At 33.6% G+C, this 20,763-nt stretch overlaps 1 protein-coding gene across 1 annotated transcript; it reads right to left on the bottom strand.

Annotated features, from left to right (window-relative positions):
• Positions 1–5: 5 nt before the first annotated feature.
• On the bottom strand, positions 6–16,242 carry LOC132735663 (uncharacterized). Its single transcript, XM_060722639.1, has 7 exons — positions 15,537–16,242; positions 8,039–8,230; positions 4,484–4,676; positions 2,068–2,909; positions 1,541–1,664; positions 797–886; positions 6–129 (listed from the first exon to the last, which is right to left on the bottom strand). The coding sequence occupies exons 1-7, from the start codon at positions 15,553–15,555 to the stop codon at positions 108–110; spliced, it is 1,482 nt and encodes a 493-aa protein (XP_060578622.1). The 5' UTR covers positions 15,556–16,242; the 3' UTR covers positions 6–107.
• Between the last annotated feature and the right edge of the window lie 4,521 nt (positions 16,243–20,763).

Raw genomic sequence — 20,763 nt, 5'->3', positions numbered from 1 at the left:
AACGGGTAAACATCCCGTTTGTGTCGATTGTGTCCGAATGTTATAGCACCAAATGTTTGATCATTTATTATCCGATTGTTACGTACATCTACCTTTACTTGACTGTTCTAAAAATACTGACTTTCAAATCTGAAAAATGTAAATAAAAAAGGTATTAAAATATATTTTCAGAGCAATTTTCATTTTTTTTTATAGTGGCTTTTCATTACAATTAAGAAAATGATTTGTTTTCATTATTAATCACGGAGCAAAAATTGAAAAGAGAGCCAAGAAATTAAAAGAGAGCCAAAAAATTAAAAAAGAGCCAAAAAAAAGGAGAAAGATATCAAATTCTAATTAGTGAGTCACCTCAAAAGCGGGGCAATATTTTTAGTCAAAATATTTTAGTAAGGTTCCTCCAGTTTAATGTAAAGGTACAAAAATGTCCCTTTATTTAAAAATATACATTTATATAGAGCTTAAGAATAATAACAAAGGGATTTTGTTTGGTTTTAGGGCGCACCAACACAATGTTAGGTCATAAAGCGCCGAACCAGGAAAGATGAATTTTGGGTAACCTTGGCTGTTACAAACATACAGTAAACACCTGAGGGTCAAAACCACCTCATCCGCTGAACAAACTGAAGGATGCATAGACTCAATGAGTCGCCTCTTACAACCACTCAGGACTAAACAGTGGAGGCAGTTCTGATGTCTCAACCCTTAAAGGCAACCCTCAGTCACTAGGGGCAGTAAAATGGGTGATAAGCTTTGTCACTATAAACGAAATATAAAACATCAAATATTTCAAACTTGCCCAGTGCGCATTGAGACTGCCCCTCCTGTACCGGACGATCTAGACGCTGCGTGACCGGAAGTTGCGTCACGTCCCTGACAAGTCGGCTCTCTGTAGAATATATATGTCCAAAAGGTGTTATAATAATGAAAATTAAAAAAAAAAATAATTAAACAATAAAAGGACAAAAGTGTTACGAGCATAAGTAAGTTCTGTTACGCCATTTTCTGAATCGACAAACATCGGTTAATTCCGTATGCTCAGGGAAGGGGGGAGGTAATGATTGTGATGGAATTAATAGAAAGCAAATGTGATGTTCTACTTTCGGACATATATGGGCATTCGTAACATCTCGGCAGTAACAAATTTTCCGAAGTTTGACGTAAAGGCCCTGAAAGTTGGCGATTGGTCTGATGTAAATGCTTACGATTGTTGTGAACAGTTCACTTTTAAAGGCCCATAATGCCTCAGAAATGCTTTACTTTTTATTTCTTAAAAAATGGTTATTTGCCACAAAGATAAACTAAATATACTTCTTTTGCTCTGTTTGCAAATGGTATAACTATAGTGAATTAGTATTTTGTATATGGAAGTCAAATTACTACTTTGTTTACATTTTGCTACCTGAACATCACATTACTGCACGTTCAGCCTATTTTCTTAAAAAAAAATGGTCTTCTGATCGAGGCATTATGTGCCTTTAAATAAGCGATGCTCACCAAAAGCGGATCTTTAAGTTATGAAAGGGAAGTAACTCAAACATACCTAGAAATACTGTACGGCGGTGGAGGATCGTCGACGGTTGCAGATGTTGATGGAATGTGAGGTCTTGTCCGGCGATCCCCGTCGCTGTAATATTCAAACACACTAGCCTCGCTATGGCGAAAATCTGCAAACAATAAGTTGGTTAAGATATCAAAATAATAAAATAATAAAATAAAATTAATCAGTAAACTCAGGGGCAAATTTTAGTAAAGATTACCTTTTTCATAATTTAAATTATGAAGTTTTTTTATTTGTTTTACGTCACACCGACACAGAATAGGTCGTATGGCGACGTTCCAAGTTTCCTGGTGGAGGAAGACCTAAGATGCCCTTCCGTGCATTATTTCAGGCACGAACGGGCACCTGAGTAGAACCATCGACATTTTGTAAGCTAGTTGAATAGATTCCTCACATGAAAGAATACAAAGTCCCTGTCGGGATTTGAACCCAAAACGGTGATGGGCAAGTGGTTTGAAACTAGGAAGTTACAGTAAGTGTTATTATTTGTATATATATTATGTATTCACCGTATGAACTGCGTTGATAATTTTGTGTAGATCTATGAACTTGAGCCCGAGAATCTTGCGCTCCTCTTCGCTGTTCATTTGGCGTCGTATTGGTACGGGTAGATAAATGCCAGTTTGGATCCCTTGAACTCATTGCTGCAGAAATTGCCATCGATCCACTTGGCACGTGATTAAATCCGGGAGCCGACGGTTGAGGACGGTGAGCATGCGCACTTGACTGATTGACTAGATCACGTGCCTGTTGCAAAGCAGACGACGCTGTGACCCTAACGTTCGTTATATTTTCAGGATTACTGCGGGTATTTGAGTCTCTGTTAATGTCTGCTGGTATAGTTTCATAATGATGCTGATCTGATGGATTCGCGGAAGTGTGTGTGTCAACTCTAATATGATATCTTGGGAGAATACTTCCGCTTTGAGTTTGACCCCGGTTTTCGCGACTGCTAGCTGGATTTCTATGCACGTGCGCGGACCTTGCGACGTTTGTTCTTGTGTTTATTTGCGTATGAGATTGTCTTTGAGCGTTTGAATGAGGTGTTGTTTGAGTTTGAATGACATTTTGTCTTTGAGGCACGATTTGTGGTTGACTAACATGTCTACTTCCGGCTTGACCTTCTCTTATAGCTTCGTTGTAAGATGGAAGTCGTAAGTTTCTCATTAATTCCCTATTTGTTTGTGTAGCACTACTTTCTCTCGCGGCGGCACTATTTTGATTTCGGCAGTTATCAGTGTTGCCATTGACAACAGGGATCCATGTCCAGATCTCATCGTAATTCGAAAATGTAGGATTTACTCCGCCATGTCTTGGATTCCCTTGTCCACGAGGAGAACACCTCTGTGACCTGAGAAAGGAAATAAAACATTGTTTGATAGGTAACATTTTAAAACAAAAATCCAAAAATAATCGTTTGTTAGACGAAGAGAGCGGTCAATTTCTTTTTACGGCCAATCTGATTCTTCTAATAATTAAAGATATGCTCAAAACGGCGATGCATTTTAGTATGTTGGCTGATTTGTGACGTGTCGTATTTCCACTCCGCGGGGCTCAAGGCGAAAACACACAAAATGCCTTCGCGATATCTCCGTGTTTTCGCCACTGCGCCTCGCGGAGCGAAATACGACATGGCACAAATCAGCCACCATATTTTAAAGCATCATATTCAGAACACAGACATTTGGGGTTTGGAGCTCAAAACGCCTTTAAAATCCAAATAAAATGCATATTTGTCAATCCCAGCACATGTACTGATCATATATATCAAAAAAACTTAATATAAGCCGTTTTGAAAAAAAATCATATTTCAACATCTATAATTATCAATATGGTGGCTTGCACGCATGCTCCTTATAGCCCTAGTAATCCAAACGAAATATATTCGCTTTAATAAAGACAAATTTTCTGTCAGAAATCAGCACAAATTAACAACAGTACAACCCCTACAGAGCATCACCCTGTGGAAGACGGAGATTTTAAATGTTGCTGAGAAATGTTGCTATAAATAGGTTAAATTATTGTGAAGTCTTACATATATAGTTAGAGTCAAAGTACATATAATCGTACTTTAATTCTACAAGCAATTCTAATAAGACCATGCAGAAGAAGTAAAAAGGATATTACTCTATCTAAAGGAGGGTCGCACTGCAGGTGTGCTATATTATAACATAAGACTTTTTTGATCCGGTCGTTCATTTAATATAATTACAAGTTTAACGTTATTACGAAAGCAAACTAACTGGATTTTTTTCCAGATCCTTATTCAATCAAACATGACATTTCCTACAACATTTCTTTTCACGAAAAGTTTACACTGTTTGCTAATAAATAATGAATTCATTGTTACACTTAATTTGATGATAGGAAAGTACAGAGTTTAAGTGTTATATAAACATATTTGTAAGTTAACATTATGATCTCTATATGTTGTCACTGTAACATTATTCATGTTAAAGCAGCACGCCTCCAGATTCGTGTTACTTTTCATGAAAATTTAAGAAATGAATTTGAATGTGAAATATTGTGAGGTGAACAAAAATAGTAATTTACATTTTGCAATCGGCACTTACAAACCAAGAAAATTACCAAAAAGTCGTCAACATATGCAAAAACTACCCTTACTGCGTTAGTAACGCAGTAGAAGTATGGCGATAAATTACTGCACACTCAGCCTTAAACCGCACATAACATGTAAACAAATAACTTGGATCTTTGTTGTTTTCACTTTCTTAAAATTTAAGTACATTTTTCTCAAAATTGATTTTCTTGAAATATTTTGGCTCATCTGGAGGCGTGCAGCTTTAGTACGGCTTTTATATAATCATATTAACGTACATGCGGCAAATTGAGACATGCTCAAACAAATTTTAATGGTGAATTTATTTGGGATCATAAATAATAAACTTCATTTGATGAACATACCTGTCCCTTTGTCGTTTCTTATGTGTTGTTAAAATACAAGTCATTAGTATTACTAGGGTCACCAATAGAAGACCTCCAGTTACCCAAAGAATAACAAGGACGGTTTCGACTTCTACTTCCGCTGGACTAGCTGTCGGCGGTAACGTTGAGGACCCGTCTGCGTCTGAGATGGAAATTGTAGATGCTTGTGTCGCTGAAAAAGGAAAAAATAACTTTTGACCTATGTTACGTACCAGTTAATTGTCACCACGGCTCACCCTGGGAAAAAGCGGGCTTCCATTCGCCTGTCTCGCACTTCCGGGTCAATGCAGTGGCTTTGTTTTGGTGCTAAAATGGTGACGGATATGCCAAGCTTACTGCGGTTGTTTTTTTATTTACCACCTTGCTGGCCCCGCAATGTGGGACCTTTACAGCGTGGGTGTTTGGAAATTCAAATATCAAAGTCCCCTGTTATTTCTCTAAGGGTGGAGGGGTTGTGGTTAAAATTGACTTGTACATTACAAAAAAAATGTACAAATGTTATCATAATTATATGAATCTCAGAATTAAATGTATTTTTTATTCTGTAAACATTGATATCAAAACAACTTAAACCGAATATATCAGCGGATATATAAATAGCCGAATTCTACCTTGACAGATCCACTAGAAATGGACTTTTTATTAATTAAAATTTTGTTCATAACTTAAAGGCCGATTATATCTGAGAAATGCTATCATTTCTCAAAAAAAAACTATGCTTCATGACCGGGTTGTTCAAAACATTGGTTAAAATTAACCATTGGATAGCTTATCCACTGGTTAAATCCTTAACCAGCGGTCAGCTATCCAGTAGATAAAAATTCATTGTTCGACAATTGGATAGTACCCTGGCTACCTAACCAGTGGATAGCGTATTTATCCACTGGTTAAGTACCACAATGCAACAGGGTTGGTTAGTGATTCTGGAAACAAAATGGCCGATATTTTGATGAATAATAAATTTATTAGAATCAAAAAGCTCCCAAAGAAATAATTTTGCATGTTTTGTGCTTTTTTTGTTTTTGGAATTAAACACAAAGTTTATCAGAGGCCTTAAAGTATTGATAGATTTATTTTTCCCTTAGACACACATAAGAAAAAATTCAAAAACAACTTTTTTTCAAATTTTGAATTGAAATTACTTCCATTAGATGGGATTGTATTGTTCTAACTAAGAAAATGAGTACTGACACTTGTATGTTTTATTAAAGAATAAGAAAGTTATCACTGTTTAACTGAATTTTCTGAACTACAACAACAACAAATTTAGATTGAAAAGGGTTCTTAAAGCACTTTTTCAGAAATGTTTCAATTTAATCCTATGCATTTCATATGAAATGCTCTAGTTAAGGAAAATAAACATATATTTGTAAGAAAAATCTGGTTTTAAAAAAGTTTTAATGATTTTTACTATTTTTATGATGATGACTAACCACTGGTTTAGGGCATTATCCGGTGGTCATAGGACTGGTTAAAGTTAACCGCTGGATAACGCATTTTATCCGTTGGATAAGTTTTGAGCAACAGAATTTATCCAACGGACAAAATTTAACCAGCGGATAATGAATTTAACCATTGGTTAACACTAACCAATGTTTTGAACAACCGGATCTTAAATTGTTAAAGTTTCCAAAACAAAAACTCATTTGCCTCATAGATGAACTAAATTTTATTTCTTTTGCTCTGTTGGCAATGGGTTTAATCATAATGATGGGGTACTTTGTATGGAAGTCCAAAATACCACTTTGTTTACATTTTTGCTACCTTTATAACACATTACTGTACATTTAGTGCTTCTTCCTTTCTTCAGTTGTTAAACATCAACTTTGCTCTAAATCTATTATTCGAACATTATTAAACACATGTTCGACATTTTTTTAATTAAAAAAATATGGATTTCTGAGCCAGTACGTGCCTTTAAAATGTGCCTTTAAAATTAGCAAGGTGATGGTTACTTATTTGCCCTGGTGTAATGGGATTAGACAATTAGGTAAGATATTGCCAACCCTGTCAATATTATGATATATGTTATCAATTATTTATGTAATATGTAATGTACATATAATTTATGTAACCTTTATGTTGATAGGTTTATAATATTGACAATGTCACCCACATCGACTTTTTATTACACACGTAAAATCTTCTGTTATATAATGACAAATGATTGCAGGGTACAGTTTTTGATAGCTATTTTCTAAATAGATGTGGCATGAGTTTTTAATCCGGTGTGTACATACAGAAGCAGACGAGAAAGGTAATTAAAATTGAAAGCATGAATAGTACATGTACATTTTTTGTTCGTTTTCAATATTATAATACGCATGCAGTGAACGTCATGTATTGAAAATGGTTAAATGTATAAAAAGAGAACACAAGAAAAGCATTGATGCAAAGCATCAAAGGGCGTCCAAGCAAGAAATGCAGAAAGTGAAGATGAATAAAATTATGCTTAATCTTTCAATATATAATATTGCTTATTCTTAAACCATGTACATTTGTATTTTCTTTATCATTTTTTTAAATTATCAATCAATTGAATAATTCATAAAATCTAATTTGTAACTTTGAATAATTCCTGGGCATCTTTACTAAACACGAATAACAAAATAAATAAAATGTTTCAAAGTTGATAGTGTCATATTTATACCATAAAAATGTACCTTTTTCTCAATTATTGTACATATTTATTGTTTTTATCTCATATAGATAAAATGAAACATGCTATTGTTGTTGTTGTTGGGGTTTTTTCGAATTGTATGTTTATGTATAATAATAATCAATAAATTTGAGAGTTGATCTATGTTTATTTATTATTGTAACCAAACTAAGTGACAAACATTCATTTGGAAAAAAGCTTATTTATCTGTAAAATATCTGGATATCAAACATCTACTCCAAAACCGGGAGAGACCGGACAATAAACGTGTGATACTATTCGCCGATCACTAGTAAATCCCGGTCAAAATAGACCGGGAGGGACCGGGAATTACCGATAGCAGTACATCCCTCTATAAATAGATTTTTGGAATGTTTAGGTCATCAACTCATCATTCTACAAAATGATAAATAAAAAAAAACGAAGAGACGGAAAAGGTTATTTCATGCATTGCGAATTCTCCAGTTCGCTATTCATTGTACATACCGAGACATTTTTTTTAATCAAGCACCCTCATACCGATCGGAATGATCGGCTTTTATTATGACCGACTATAAGGCTCGAGAAGTTGCTGTCGCCCTTTTTCATTCCATAAGGGCGCCGCGCTTCGGCGCGGACGCCATTAATAACGGTAGATAACTCTTTGTCAAACAGTGCAAAGTGGTTACGTCCCTTGCAATATAATACTTTGTCCTGTAGGTAACTCTTGGTCAAAGATAAGAAGTAGATTTTTATGTATTTGTAACAACAGCAAATTTTATTTTCCACCATAATTATTTTGATTTGACAATTATATGGAACGATTGATCTAAAAATAAAATAATATTATTTAACCTTTAAAAAAAAAGTCGCTTTAAGGGCTAAAATGGTCATACCATTTTCGTTTATACATGTAGGGACTGAACCATTCCATCTTCCTGATGCAGAACACTGTAATACCGACGGTCCCGACAAGATGTCGTCGTCGCCGGAACAGATGAACTCTACAACACTGCCGACGGCGTTAGAAAGTGATGACACGACTAAGTTGTCATGGAAATGCGACACTGGTAGGAATGGACACCTCACTGAAAAATAAAAAACAGTTTTCCTTTATATGAACTTTAAAATCACAATAAAGTAATTAAAACCTTTTTTGACATGACGGAACTGAAAATATTTTTTGAGATAAATGTTCCATTTGATGTTAATGAGGACCAATATCCTTCGTGCACAATTTCAGATCATCTGCTCACTCCCTTTTGTCTAGAATAATTACTCAAAATGTTAAAAATGACCCAAAACTGAAAAGCGTTGCAACGCTTTTCATCCAAATCAGACTCTCACTTTATTTCTTAGTATATTTCTAAACTATCTTTGCATATCTGTCTGTTTTAAGTGACCCAGCTCATTTATGTAAGAAATTCAAACGTTATATCTTTAGGCTTTAAGAACTCAGTGGAGAACTTATATTTATAATAGATTATAACATTTATCTCTTTTGTTAGGTTTCAAAGGTTACACAAGTTTTGTTTTTCATACTATAGCTCTATAAAGACTATATTTATCGTCTTGCTAAGAAATTGAAAATAAAAAAAAATACTGAAAAAATAAAAAAAGCACGTCAGTTAAAGGCCCATTATTCCCTGAAAAAAATGTTTTTTATTTCTATTTTACAAAGGTTTTTTTTTTGTTGTTTTTTTTTTGTAACTCTATGATAGTTTCCGCTAAGTTATCCGTTTGTCAATTAAGTGAATCGTCTGGTATTGCTACTGTTGTTTTTTGTTAATTGGTACAGTTAAATAGTAATGTAGCATTTTGTATGGAAGTCAAACATTACTTTGTTAACATTATTTTACTTTAAAGACAAATCATTTTACAATCAGTGATACTTTCACCTGGTAATAAGCATTTGACATACTCTAAAATTCATTAAAAACACAAAACTCATGTTTGTCCATTTTTTATCTTATAGAAGCAACAATTCATTTTCTTTTCTGAAGCATACTGTGCCTTTAAATTAAGGAGCATTTCATGACGGATTGAGGAAAAAAGCTATTGAAAAATATGCATAATTTGTGCCTTTTATATACATTTTGTATAAACAAAAATATTGAAAATAATTGTCATAAAGATATCTTTAGGCACAGAATCGACACGTGCTTTAATCACAATTAAAGTCTGTTCTTCAGGGACGATAATGTTTAATGTAAAAAAAACACTGCAATTACCTATTATACGAATGCTCATCTCAAATTAGTCCTGATTTATTAACAAATTAAAATAATGTCCAATTTTAATGTCAACACAAGGAAAAGAACATTTTTTCACCACCATACGCTGAATAATTTTCACTACAGTTTGCCTCACATGGTTTCTACTTTATCGATTGCCTGAGTGGTGTTTAAAAACATATTAAACGAACGAAAACAAATCGATAACATAAAGAAAACAGCTGTGTTCAAGTTGCATAATAACGATCAACAAAAATTAATCAGCGTAAAGATCTATTTTTATCTTTTCTTAATATCTACAAGGTTGCTTCCCTTTAGCACATAGCGCGTGACCTTCACACGGTTTTTGATCGGGTTATCTACCCTGAAATCTTGTACAGTTGTCATCCAGCGTTTGTTGACCGTTTGTTGCATTAACTATTGCGATGTTATCTTTAAAGAAAGTAGAAGTGTAATTATTATGGATTTTTTTTCATGCAAATATCTTACCAAAACAACGTTTGAAAAGTCAATGCTACTGTTATTACGTTCAATGTAACGTTCACTGTTGCAGGGAACGTTGAATGTAATTTTATAAAAATTTATATTTTGAGTTAGGTCAAGGACTTGTTAACCTTTTTCAGACATTTTTCTTTCCTTTTCTTTCATTCAAATCTTATTCTTCTTCGTGGTGTTCACACTAATTAATTTAAATAGTTGACGCTGTTAAACACACCCATCTATGCTGTGCACGTGCTCAAAGGTGTACGTGTCTTAACGTAGCGTTAAGTGCAAGTGTTCAAGTGATACTCTTATTTACATGTAGCCCTTAAGTATAAACCGAAAATTTACGAACCCAGTATTGACAAGTCAGGCGCGCTACCGTATGTGCACGTGTTTTATCAGAGCACATTTGGGTTTTCAGAAATAAGTTACGCCATTTGCAATTGGCAGTTACTGGTTAGTGAAGGAAAACTTGTTCAGGTTACCGTACGCCAGTATTTGACCGAAATTTTTCCGAATGAAATTTGCTTCATCATCCCCTGCCACCTATCTGTTACTAAAGCGGCTAATGACAGTTTATTGCATTCAAATTTAAAAGAAAACACTTACCTAGATATGTCATTAAACGGTCATTTACAAAAATCAAAAGTTTTATTTACTTAACAGATAATGAAGCGCATTTGTAAATACAAATTTATGAGATTATGTCCGTATTTTGCACCAAATTCTGTCCACTTAGAGGCAAAAATTGTTATAATCATGTTTGTCATCATTATCTTCATCATCATCATCATCAACCTCATCATATCCTGGTCATCATCATCATCATCATCATCATCATCATCATCATCATCTTCATCATCATCATCATCATATTATTATTATTATTATTATTATTATTATTATTATTATTATCATTAAGATTATTATTATTATTATTATTATTATTATTATTATTATTATTATTATTATTATTATTATTATTATTATTATTATTACACGTTTTATTATTCTTGATATTATCATAATTTTCGTCATCATCAAATTAGCTGAAATAGTTTGCTATTTTACATCCACTTCATTATCAGAACAGTAAAATGACTGTTAAATTACTTTAAAAGCGACAAAAATAAGATTAGGGGGTGAACTTTAATTTCTGACAGGTCTAATGAAATCTGTTAAATACAACCGTCACTAAAACAAATTAATAACTGAGCAATTTCGCCTTAATTGCACTGATTAACGAGCTCTGACACCCATAAAAATTGATTAATGTTCTCAAAATTTGCAAAATACATTTTTCTCATGCGTTAATTTTAAAGGCGGGTCTTTTAAAACGATATGGCACCCTACACCGCCTGTGAAATGTACGTTTATACATGTACTCGTTTTATAATATCAATAGAACATGTGTGTGAAAATGCTAATGAGCTATGTGCCAGTTATAGTTACAATTTCTTTCTTTTGAAACATCAACATCTGTCCGTTTTTTCGTAGAGTCTGTAAAATGATAATATTGATTTTCTAGCAATTTCTTTGTATGTGTTTAAATGTCACAAGACTAATCGGAAATCCACTCGAAAAAGACATCCCGGATCAACAAAACAAAGAAATCAAAAACTGTTCAGCTTAGACAAAGAGTAAAGGACAAAAGTAAAGATCCGGGAGTTATTTTTTTTCCAAATTGTCTTATTTATATGGTGAAAAACGTCTTCTGTATTGAGAAAGTCAAACACTGTTTTAGAGTGGCTGAGTGGTTAAGGTCGCTGACTTTAAATAACCAGCGAGAGGCCTTGAATTCTGTTATGAGAGGGCTTACGGTCGGTCTATGGTCCTGTTCGGGTGCCAGTTTGCGCCGGACAGTATCTTCGGTCTTCCTTCCCTCTACCTATAAACCAGAAGTTCATTCGTATGACCTTTACAGTGGTAGTGTTAATCTTAACGGAAAAAGAATTATAATTTGGTATGGTTAATGAAACTGTGGAAAATTTTAAATACATTGTTAAGATGTTTTATTGATACAATTTAGAGCATTTCCTCATTTTCTTTATTTTTTATATTAATTTTTTTTTATTTATTTATTTTATTTCTTTTTCTTTTTTTCCCAATTTTTTTCAAATATCGATTATTTTTTTCCCCGATTAATGATTAAATTTAATTTACAGTTAGAAATTTTTGACTTGACATGTTAAAACCTTAACATCACCTTTAATTCCCGAAAGGTCATAAACCTAAAAAGCGGAAAGTATCAATAATTGATTAGTAACGCGTGTTTTGCGACGTGAGCAGGTAATCGCGCATTTTATTACCTTGCGGCCAGGTGTTTGAACTTAAGCTGATATCATCTGATGCGATCAACAATGTGATGATTATAGTTCAGGTGAGAATTTAACGAAATGACAAATTGAAAACCGAAAAAGATTAATTCCGTGCTTTAAAGGATCTCTGTTCATCTGTTAATTATTATTGCATGCTCCTTTTAACTAAATTACGTTTTCGGCGAATATGACTCTTCAGATTTATAATACACAAATTGTATTAGTTTTACATGCAATTGTTAGACTTTTCGTTTTATTCGCAATTTTCGTTCACAGGCACGAGTATCGGTCCTGGGAAGAAAAAATATAGTATATTTTTAAGGGGGCTCATATTGGACGACAACGACGACGACGATGATGATGATAATGATGATGATGAACAGCGGTATTGAATAGTGGTCACTTAATATAGTGATGATGATGATATTGAAATTTGTCTTTCTTATACAATTCAGTAATGTACAATTATTGTACATTGTATATCTAGTTTTATTGTATTCCGTTAGAAGACTTACAACCCAATAATATTCTGGTTGCTATGGTACCTGGTTACGTATGATTACACTATATAATCATAGGCAGATCCCTGGCTCCTGACAGCTTCCAATAAGGGTATTATTATCTAGTAATGAAGCACACTCAGTGTAATTAATGCTACTTTAATATCCTTAGGCGTATTATTGAATTTGTGTTTTTCTAGGGTTGCTTAGCAACCGTTTTATGAAATCAATAATTTCTGTATATTTGATTGAAATTTGAACTATCGGAGAAATTGATGTTTGGTTTGAGTTACAGTTTTAATTTATTAACTCTATTTTAGTTAATGCTCAGTGAATATGGCTTTGTATATTTAGGGGGTTAATTTAAGTAAAAATTCTTCGTGAAAGTACGGTATATTCCGCCACTTTCCGTTTTCTGATGATGAATAACGTAAGCATGTAGCTAGACAAAAACTCTTCTCAAACGAAGCTTTTTTAAATGTAAAGGCGCCGAAGTTAGTCAACACTATACTTCATACGTAAAATACAATTGGTTTGAAGATAATTTCGTAGGTTTTTTTTTAAATTTATATTCTATTTATATAATAAGAAAGTAGTATCTTTAGGACTTTTAGGATTTTTTTGCGTCGCAACTGTAATTGTTTAACATAGTTCTTATATAGATATTTGCAAATTCGTCCATTTGTGTTATCACAGTGTGATAAAAGCATTCTAAAAACTGTCGAATCTTCCTCGTAAAATACTGGCAAAATCTTAAAAGAGATCTTATAAAAATTGATTTTAGAAAGAATTGTTTTCATCTCATATATTATATTGAAACAGATGACCAAAATGGAACCGAGATACACATGTTTATCTAAGCATGGGACTGAATACATTATATGTACATCTGTATTGTAATTATATGAAATATTTTAAAATCTAAGTTCAAATTTGTTTTGTTTTGGCGCTGTCTTTTTCATTATTTTTCAGACCACGGATTTCGTGTTCAGATGAACCATGTTGGGGAAACGGGTGCCGATTTGACATTTCAAATTTGCTGGAACAGATACGCAAACGTCCAATGATATTGAATGATAAATCACTTTATTTATGAATGCAATTTGTTACAATACACTTCACGGATACCCGAATACCCGTTTGTGTCTCTCTCCGGGACCTGGCATGTACAATAACTAAAATTCCCACGAGGGAGCGGTCATTGTGTAAATCAATAAATAGTACAAAGGGGCGAGTCATTAATGGATGATATTTTATATGATGATCATTGTTATGATGCATCGCTAAATTTAATTTTACAAGATCACGAAGACAGGCACCCGGTCTTAGATGAAGTGCCATCGCAGCAGACGACAATTTCGTCCGGCAGATGGCGCGTTTTTATTACAGTTTCTTTGATATCCGAACGTCAGCTTTGATTTTACTAATTCGTTTAAGAATATTCATAAATTTCTGCATCTGTAAAAAGCGAAATAATTTATAAACCTGCCCGTGCAGATTTATAAATGGACATCCAACCGTTATTGAAATAGTAACACTAGAACCTTTGTCCCAAAATTAATGAGGACGAAATATTTTTACTGTATTTCTACGTCATTAATCGTAATCAGCATTGGGCTTAAACTCTCCGCGTGACATTAAAACGCCATAAACAAGGTCGAATTTAAATGCTATGAATGAAAAACCTTTTTTAAGGGGAAATTTGCATCGGTAATTACATAGGTTGTTTGAGGTAAATGTTCTTAACGATTGAAGCTCGCGATTTGCATACACAACCGTAATTTCAAGGTCCATTAGAAGTAACGTAATTAGACTCAACGTTACTTGGATAATAGATTTTCACTTAAAAGTTTACAGCTATTTTTTTACAAGTCAATGACATGCTAACTGTAAGTTTATAAACTTAAACCAAATGTGTATTTTTTTTACTTGTATAAATTAGATCCTACTTCCTTTTGATGACCTATTTAAAGCTATCTCATAATAATTTGAAGGAAACGTGTTATTTCAGGCACGATCGGACACCAATTTCCTCACATGAAAGTCCCTGTAGGGATTCGAACACACAACGGTTATGGGCAAGTGGTTTGAAGTCAACGACCTTAACCTCTTGGCCACGGATGCCACATAAAACCCTGACACCATCAGAGAAATGACGACATGAATAATAAAAGTTGTGGCATAATTTGGACAGGTTGAGGATAGACTTACATGCTTCTATGGGAATAAGTTAGAAATGGTTGGGTGGCAACAGAATGGCCAAACAATATACATGCAATATATAGAGAATAATAGGTTGGTGCCGTGGATGGAGAAAGTTTATCTGGCGAGGCGGAGGAATTTATTGGGTGAGCCGAATATTCCTTGTGTCCAGGAAATGTTATATATACACATTGTATGTATACATGTTCTTACTTTTCTATGTTTTTAAAATGCGCTTGATAGCTTTTAAATTAAGCGCAATTCCTCCCCATTCTAGGACATGTATTATAATGTGATCTTTGAACCTCCACAATAACGCAAAAGGTATACAAAAGTACATACATTTCTTTAAAAATGCCCTAAAAATGAAACAGAAAACTTTTCTTTCTCACCGTTTTTGTTTTAATAACATGATATCTAAAGCTGGGGCCAAAAATAATAATATTTTGGGGTCCAGTTAAGAGGCATAGTATATGCGATCCTTTTTTTACGAATCTTTTGACATCCCAATTTAGGCAATGATTTGTTATTAACAGAACAGATATGTGAATATACATGTACAGTACATGTACCTAAAAAAATATCAAATTCTAAATATTGGCAGATGGTTTTTTCTTTAAATTTAATAATTTATAATCAACGTATTGTACAACTTACCATCTGAAACTGTATCCATCACTCACTTATTCCGTATAGACACTGACTCAGATAGAAGTGGTGTTACCCATTAACACGTTTCTGTATATACATGTATTAATCCGCATCCGTTACTAATGCTTTAATAAACTGTTTGCCTAACTTCTTAATGTTTACCTCCTTAACAAACCACTCGTTGATGCACTTTGAATCCTTTTACCCATTAATGTACTTAATTTACATCCTTTTTACCGTAATAATGTTTAATAAAAAATCTTAAACGCACATTTTAAGAAACCGTTTATTTTATATTCCAAATTTTCTTTTAAATAGCCAATGCCAATTATGACTTAACGTTTTAAATAAAGTACAGAAGAAACCTTTCTCCTTTTTTCTCTTTAGGAAATAATGGAAAAAATCTCGTGGTTTTACAATAAAGTAGATATGGTTAAGTCCAGAACATCAATATAGATCCACAAATATTAATTATCACGTATGCATAATGACCGTTAATGTTTTAGTATATACATGTATATCGTTATTGATTGTAATAATGCTTTATTACATATAGAACACCGTTTTTGACAGCGCGTATGTCAACTTCTATTCGCGAATGCGCCGCTCGACAAATGTCATTTTCTTTCGTTAATAAATTACTACACGTGTTATAGTAATATTTCTGAGTATTTCAATCTGCCAGAAGCATTTTGTCTTTGACTTTTCATTCTGTCGTCGTCTGCTTCAGCACCAGGAATCATATCACGTGATAGATCACGTGGGGATTGGAAAAGAAGCCATCCGATTGGCCGGAGGAGAATTGTCGCGTTTAATGGTCGGAGAAAATGTCATTATAACGGTCGAGCGCCTTTTTATGTCGATAATGGTAGAAGATCAAAATGTTGATTACTGAATTTCGTAAATTAACCACATTCAAACATTCAATCATATGATGTCAGCAGTAAAATTGAATTATAAATCTACTCTAGATTTGTAAGACGCACAAATGTTTCGATCAGCTTGTAAAATCAGCATCTTAAAAATAAAATGTTATTTGTCAATGAGGTAGGTTAGAGTTAAAATTTTAATTCGAAATAATCAAATACTTTAGAGTTGAAAGCAGCATGCCTGCAGATTCATGCTTATTTTCATGAAAACTTTGAAAATATATAATTATGAAAGTACATGTAAATGATTGTGAAGTGAACAAAGAACGTATTGAATAAATTTCAATATACACTTGTAATTCACGTTAATTACCGAAAAAGGTCAAAATATGAAAAAAGAAGCTCTTACTGCGTGAGTCACGCAGTAAAAATATGGTGATCAAAAATACTGCAAAATAAGTCATTAATTGCACATAACGCGTAAATTATTACATGAATTTTGAATCTTTATACTTTTCTTAAAATCTTAGTAAATATTTTTTCAAGTTTGATTTTCGTAAATTATTTTGACTCTCTGGAGGCATGCCGCTTTAACATGAATTTGACCGCTGGGTGTGATATGTGGTGTGACAACAATAAGGAAGAAAAAGTCTATTGATATTCAAATAGTAGATTTAAAATTATAAACTGTTATTTAATTGTGAGTAAAAAAAGAAAAAAAATGTTTTTAGAGCCTTTAGAGATTTTAGAGATTTTTATAAATGATATGATGTTTCACATGGTTCGTGGTTCTGTTAGTGTCACGTGTACGGTCACGTGGTCCGCCCGTGTACATTGCTTATATATCATCCAAGCTCTTTATTCTACTACCTTTTATTTATAAACGTACCCAACCGACAATTCGGTTACAAACAAAAATTAGACAACACTCGAAAAGGAAAAGAAAAAAAGAGCCCTTATTATTGTGACATTTCTGTGCACATAATTTTGCAGACGACATTAGGAAAAGCAGTCAACGCAGACATTTCATAAAAATTTAATTTTGGCAGATTAAAATTATGAATATTATACAATTGAATTTTCCGACAGTTGTTCCTTTTAGCGTCTTTTCACAAACAACGGAAAGTTGCTACAAAAATAAACCCGCCGTGCAGCCGCTCTTGAACGGCAGACAATTATACTAAAGTAGGAACAATTGACACTTGCTATTCGGCGACACTCTAAAATTATCATAACTTTAAGGGGTTTAGTGTAAATCCCTTAAAAAGGAGTACTCAAAAATCCGTCTGAACAATTACGGACAGTTTTTAAAAGAAGAAATAAGATGACAAATCGCGGAAAGGAAGAACAATAACGGAAGGAACAGATGTTTTTCTCAAGAACGATTATTTTCAAAATTTTGCGCCCATTATTCGGGTGCCAAAATCGCTCTCGTCTTTCTTTCTTTCTCGCACAATTTGAATCAATTTTTTTTAAGATGCAAATTTGATAATTTATATTTGTTTGATTTATGCAACGAAAAATTGCAATAAACATATACAATAATTGTTTATGATCTATTTCACTAAATTTTCGCTTCTTTAAATGCATGTATATTTATAAGTATAAGCAATGTCTTTTTATAGACTACCATAACTAGAAAAAAATAAGAATGTAAGTATTTTTAGCTCGACTTTACGAATTTTTGAAACATATTTTAGTATTATCTCTATTTATTATAAATGGTATCTACTCTAGACTTAAGATAATTATTAGTTCTTAGTCATCACTCACATCATGTATGGCAAGGGTCTTAACTCTAGCATCTCTAGTTCAAAAGTAATTTCCTCTTTGAACTTATAAATTTACTTTAAAAACTTTATAAACTTTTTGCTCTTTTCATTTTTGCTACTTAAGGGATTGACTTCAGATTTCAAAATGTTGCCTTTTCCATTTGAGCATAGAAATGTCTGCTTAACTTTTATTCACAGGCACGAGTATCGGACCTGGGAAGAAAAAATATGACCAGATTGATAAAAAAACCTGTGTTCATCTTAAAAGTGTCAAAAAAAATGTAAATAATGACCCCTTTTAAAAATATACTATATGTTAAGAGAAGGCCGGAAACTCCAGATTCGAGCCTACGAGCAAGGGATTCATTTCCCGGGCCGTTGTGAAAACAATTGGCCAGACAATTAAAAAAAACTTTTATCACTATTTCACGTTTATATTAAGCTTCAAAATGAGACCAACCCCAAGTCTCTAGCCCTTCCCGTTCATGAAATATCTATCAGGAAACGAGCGAATTCGTGCTAAAAATCCTTGGTAGACAGAATTGCGGCACAACAATTCGGTACGTAAACATAGACTAATACATGTATGTCAGCTGACTACGGGTCAAAATTACTTGAATTTACTAAATAATATTACTAAATACATTAAGTTGGACCACTCACAACCGCCAGAAGCATCTGATACACGCAAAATTCGAATTTCAAACCTTTCCACGGTCTTTAGATTACTTTCTACGCCATTGTCAATCAGCTGTTCGATATTTTGTAACGAGTCCTCTGAATGGCCAATTGCAACGAAAACCGCAACGTTTCACACAAGGATGCCTAATGGCGTAGAAAGCGATTGAAAGACCGTGTAAATGTTTGAAACTCGAATCTCGTGTGTATCAGATGCTACTGACGGTTGTGAGTGGTCCACATTAATGTATTTAGTAATATTATTTAGTAAATTCAAGTAATTTTGACCCGTAGTCAGCTGACATACATGTATTAGTCTATGTTTACGTACCGAATTGTTGTGCCGCAATTCTGTCTACCAAGGATTTTTAGCACGAATTCGCTCGTTTCCTGATAGATATTTCATGAACGGGAAGGGCTAGAGACTTGGGGTTGGTCTCATTTTGAAGCTTAATATAAACGCGAAATAGTGATAAAAGTTTTTTTTAATTGTCTGGCCGATTGTTTTCACAACGGCCCGGGAAATGAATCCCTTGCTCGTAGGTTCGAATCTGGAGTTTCCGGCCTTCTCTTAACTTATAGTATATTTTTAAAGGGGGTCATTATTTACATGGTTTTTTTTGGGTTTTTTACACTTTTAAGATGACACAGGTTTTTTTTTTATCAATCTGGTCATATTTTTTCTTCCCAGGTCCGATACTCGTGCCTGTGCTTTTATTGACATCATGGACATGGTCAATGTAATATAATAATTATATTGAACATTTAAGCGCTTTCTTGATACTTATAGCTCTTGTTGTAATTAGATACATGTATGTGAAGTAAGCGTCCTAGCGGCGTGAGGTTACGGCTCTATCATTTTATAGATAAAAATACAGATAATGATATAAAAATATGTACTCATTAAATACACTACAGATAAGAACGACAACTGTGACATTATCACAGTATTTGTTTCTAACGCAGTGGCCTCCCTTGGCAATACATTCGGGGAGCGGAGAGTCGTCCGGTTAGCTCATTTGGTAGAGTGCTAGACTATGAGTCGGGCGACCCGTGTTCGATTCCCGGACGCCGCAGGTCATTTTCGTTGTGATTGATCGTGAAATTAATTATTTACTGTCACTCGCACTGTACCTTTGTTCTGGTCACAGACACTTGGGGTTTGGAGCTCAAAACGCCTTTAAAATCCAAATAAAATGCATATTTGTCAATCCCAGCACATGTACTGATCATATATATCAAAAAAACTTAATATAAGCCGTTTTGAAAAAAAATCATATTTCAACATCTATAATAATACTTATAGATGTTGAAATATGATGTCCAATAATGGGACGTTTCTAGTCGACACAATATCTGACGTTTTGAATTATTTACATAAGTTAGGTTTGTCCTTTCCAATTTCAGAAGCATCACTCTCTTTCTCGATTCAATCTTCAACCTTTTCCGTTTTTCCTTCAGAACTGGTAAGAGTGGCATTTTAAGGCATATCAAATGAACCGGCTTTTACATTTCTTCTTTTAATTGAATCTGGTCTTACGCCAAAACTGTAACTCCCTCGCCTTGCAAATCATCATCCTTTTTAGAATATTTGATATCAACTTTCGGTTTTTCTACATGTCTTAGGAAAGCGTCTACACTATTGCAAAAGTTATAGTATGAACGGTTTTGTTTCACTGCATGCTTTCTATCTTCTTTCTCTTAACTGAGACGACTTTTAGTTTACTTACCAAGTTATCTACCTTTCTTTCCATGTTTTCTTTATCGACCCTTTCGGATTTCTTCAAATCCATGTCCCTTTCCGCTTCGGCACGACGCACAAGCTTACTCTTTTCTAGAACGCTGACATATCTGTCTGTTGCAATGTCGTGATACGAAATTAATATAATGTATTTATTAATATTTATTTGCAAT

Source organism: Ruditapes philippinarum, unplaced genomic scaffold, assembly GCF_026571515.1.
Source record: "Ruditapes philippinarum isolate M1 unplaced genomic scaffold, ASM2657151v2 ctg599_1_1_1_1, whole genome shotgun sequence".
Classification (NCBI taxonomy): Eukaryota; Metazoa; Mollusca; class Bivalvia; order Venerida; family Veneridae; genus Ruditapes; species Ruditapes philippinarum.
The sequence above is the reverse complement of the archived record's forward strand: the minus strand, read 5'-3'. Positions and strand labels throughout refer to the sequence as shown.

Excerpts from the sequence above, each read along its gene's own strand:
- LOC132735663 (XM_060722639.1), bottom strand. Across the intron at positions 2,910-4,483 it reads AAGAAACGACAAAGGGACAG|GTCACAGAGGTGTTCTCCTC; the intron begins GTATGTTCATCA and ends TTCCTTTCTCAG. Across the intron at positions 1,665-2,067 it reads TTATCAACGCAGTTCATACG|ATTTTCGCCATAGCGAGGCT; the intron begins GTGAATACATAA and ends TATTGTTTGCAG.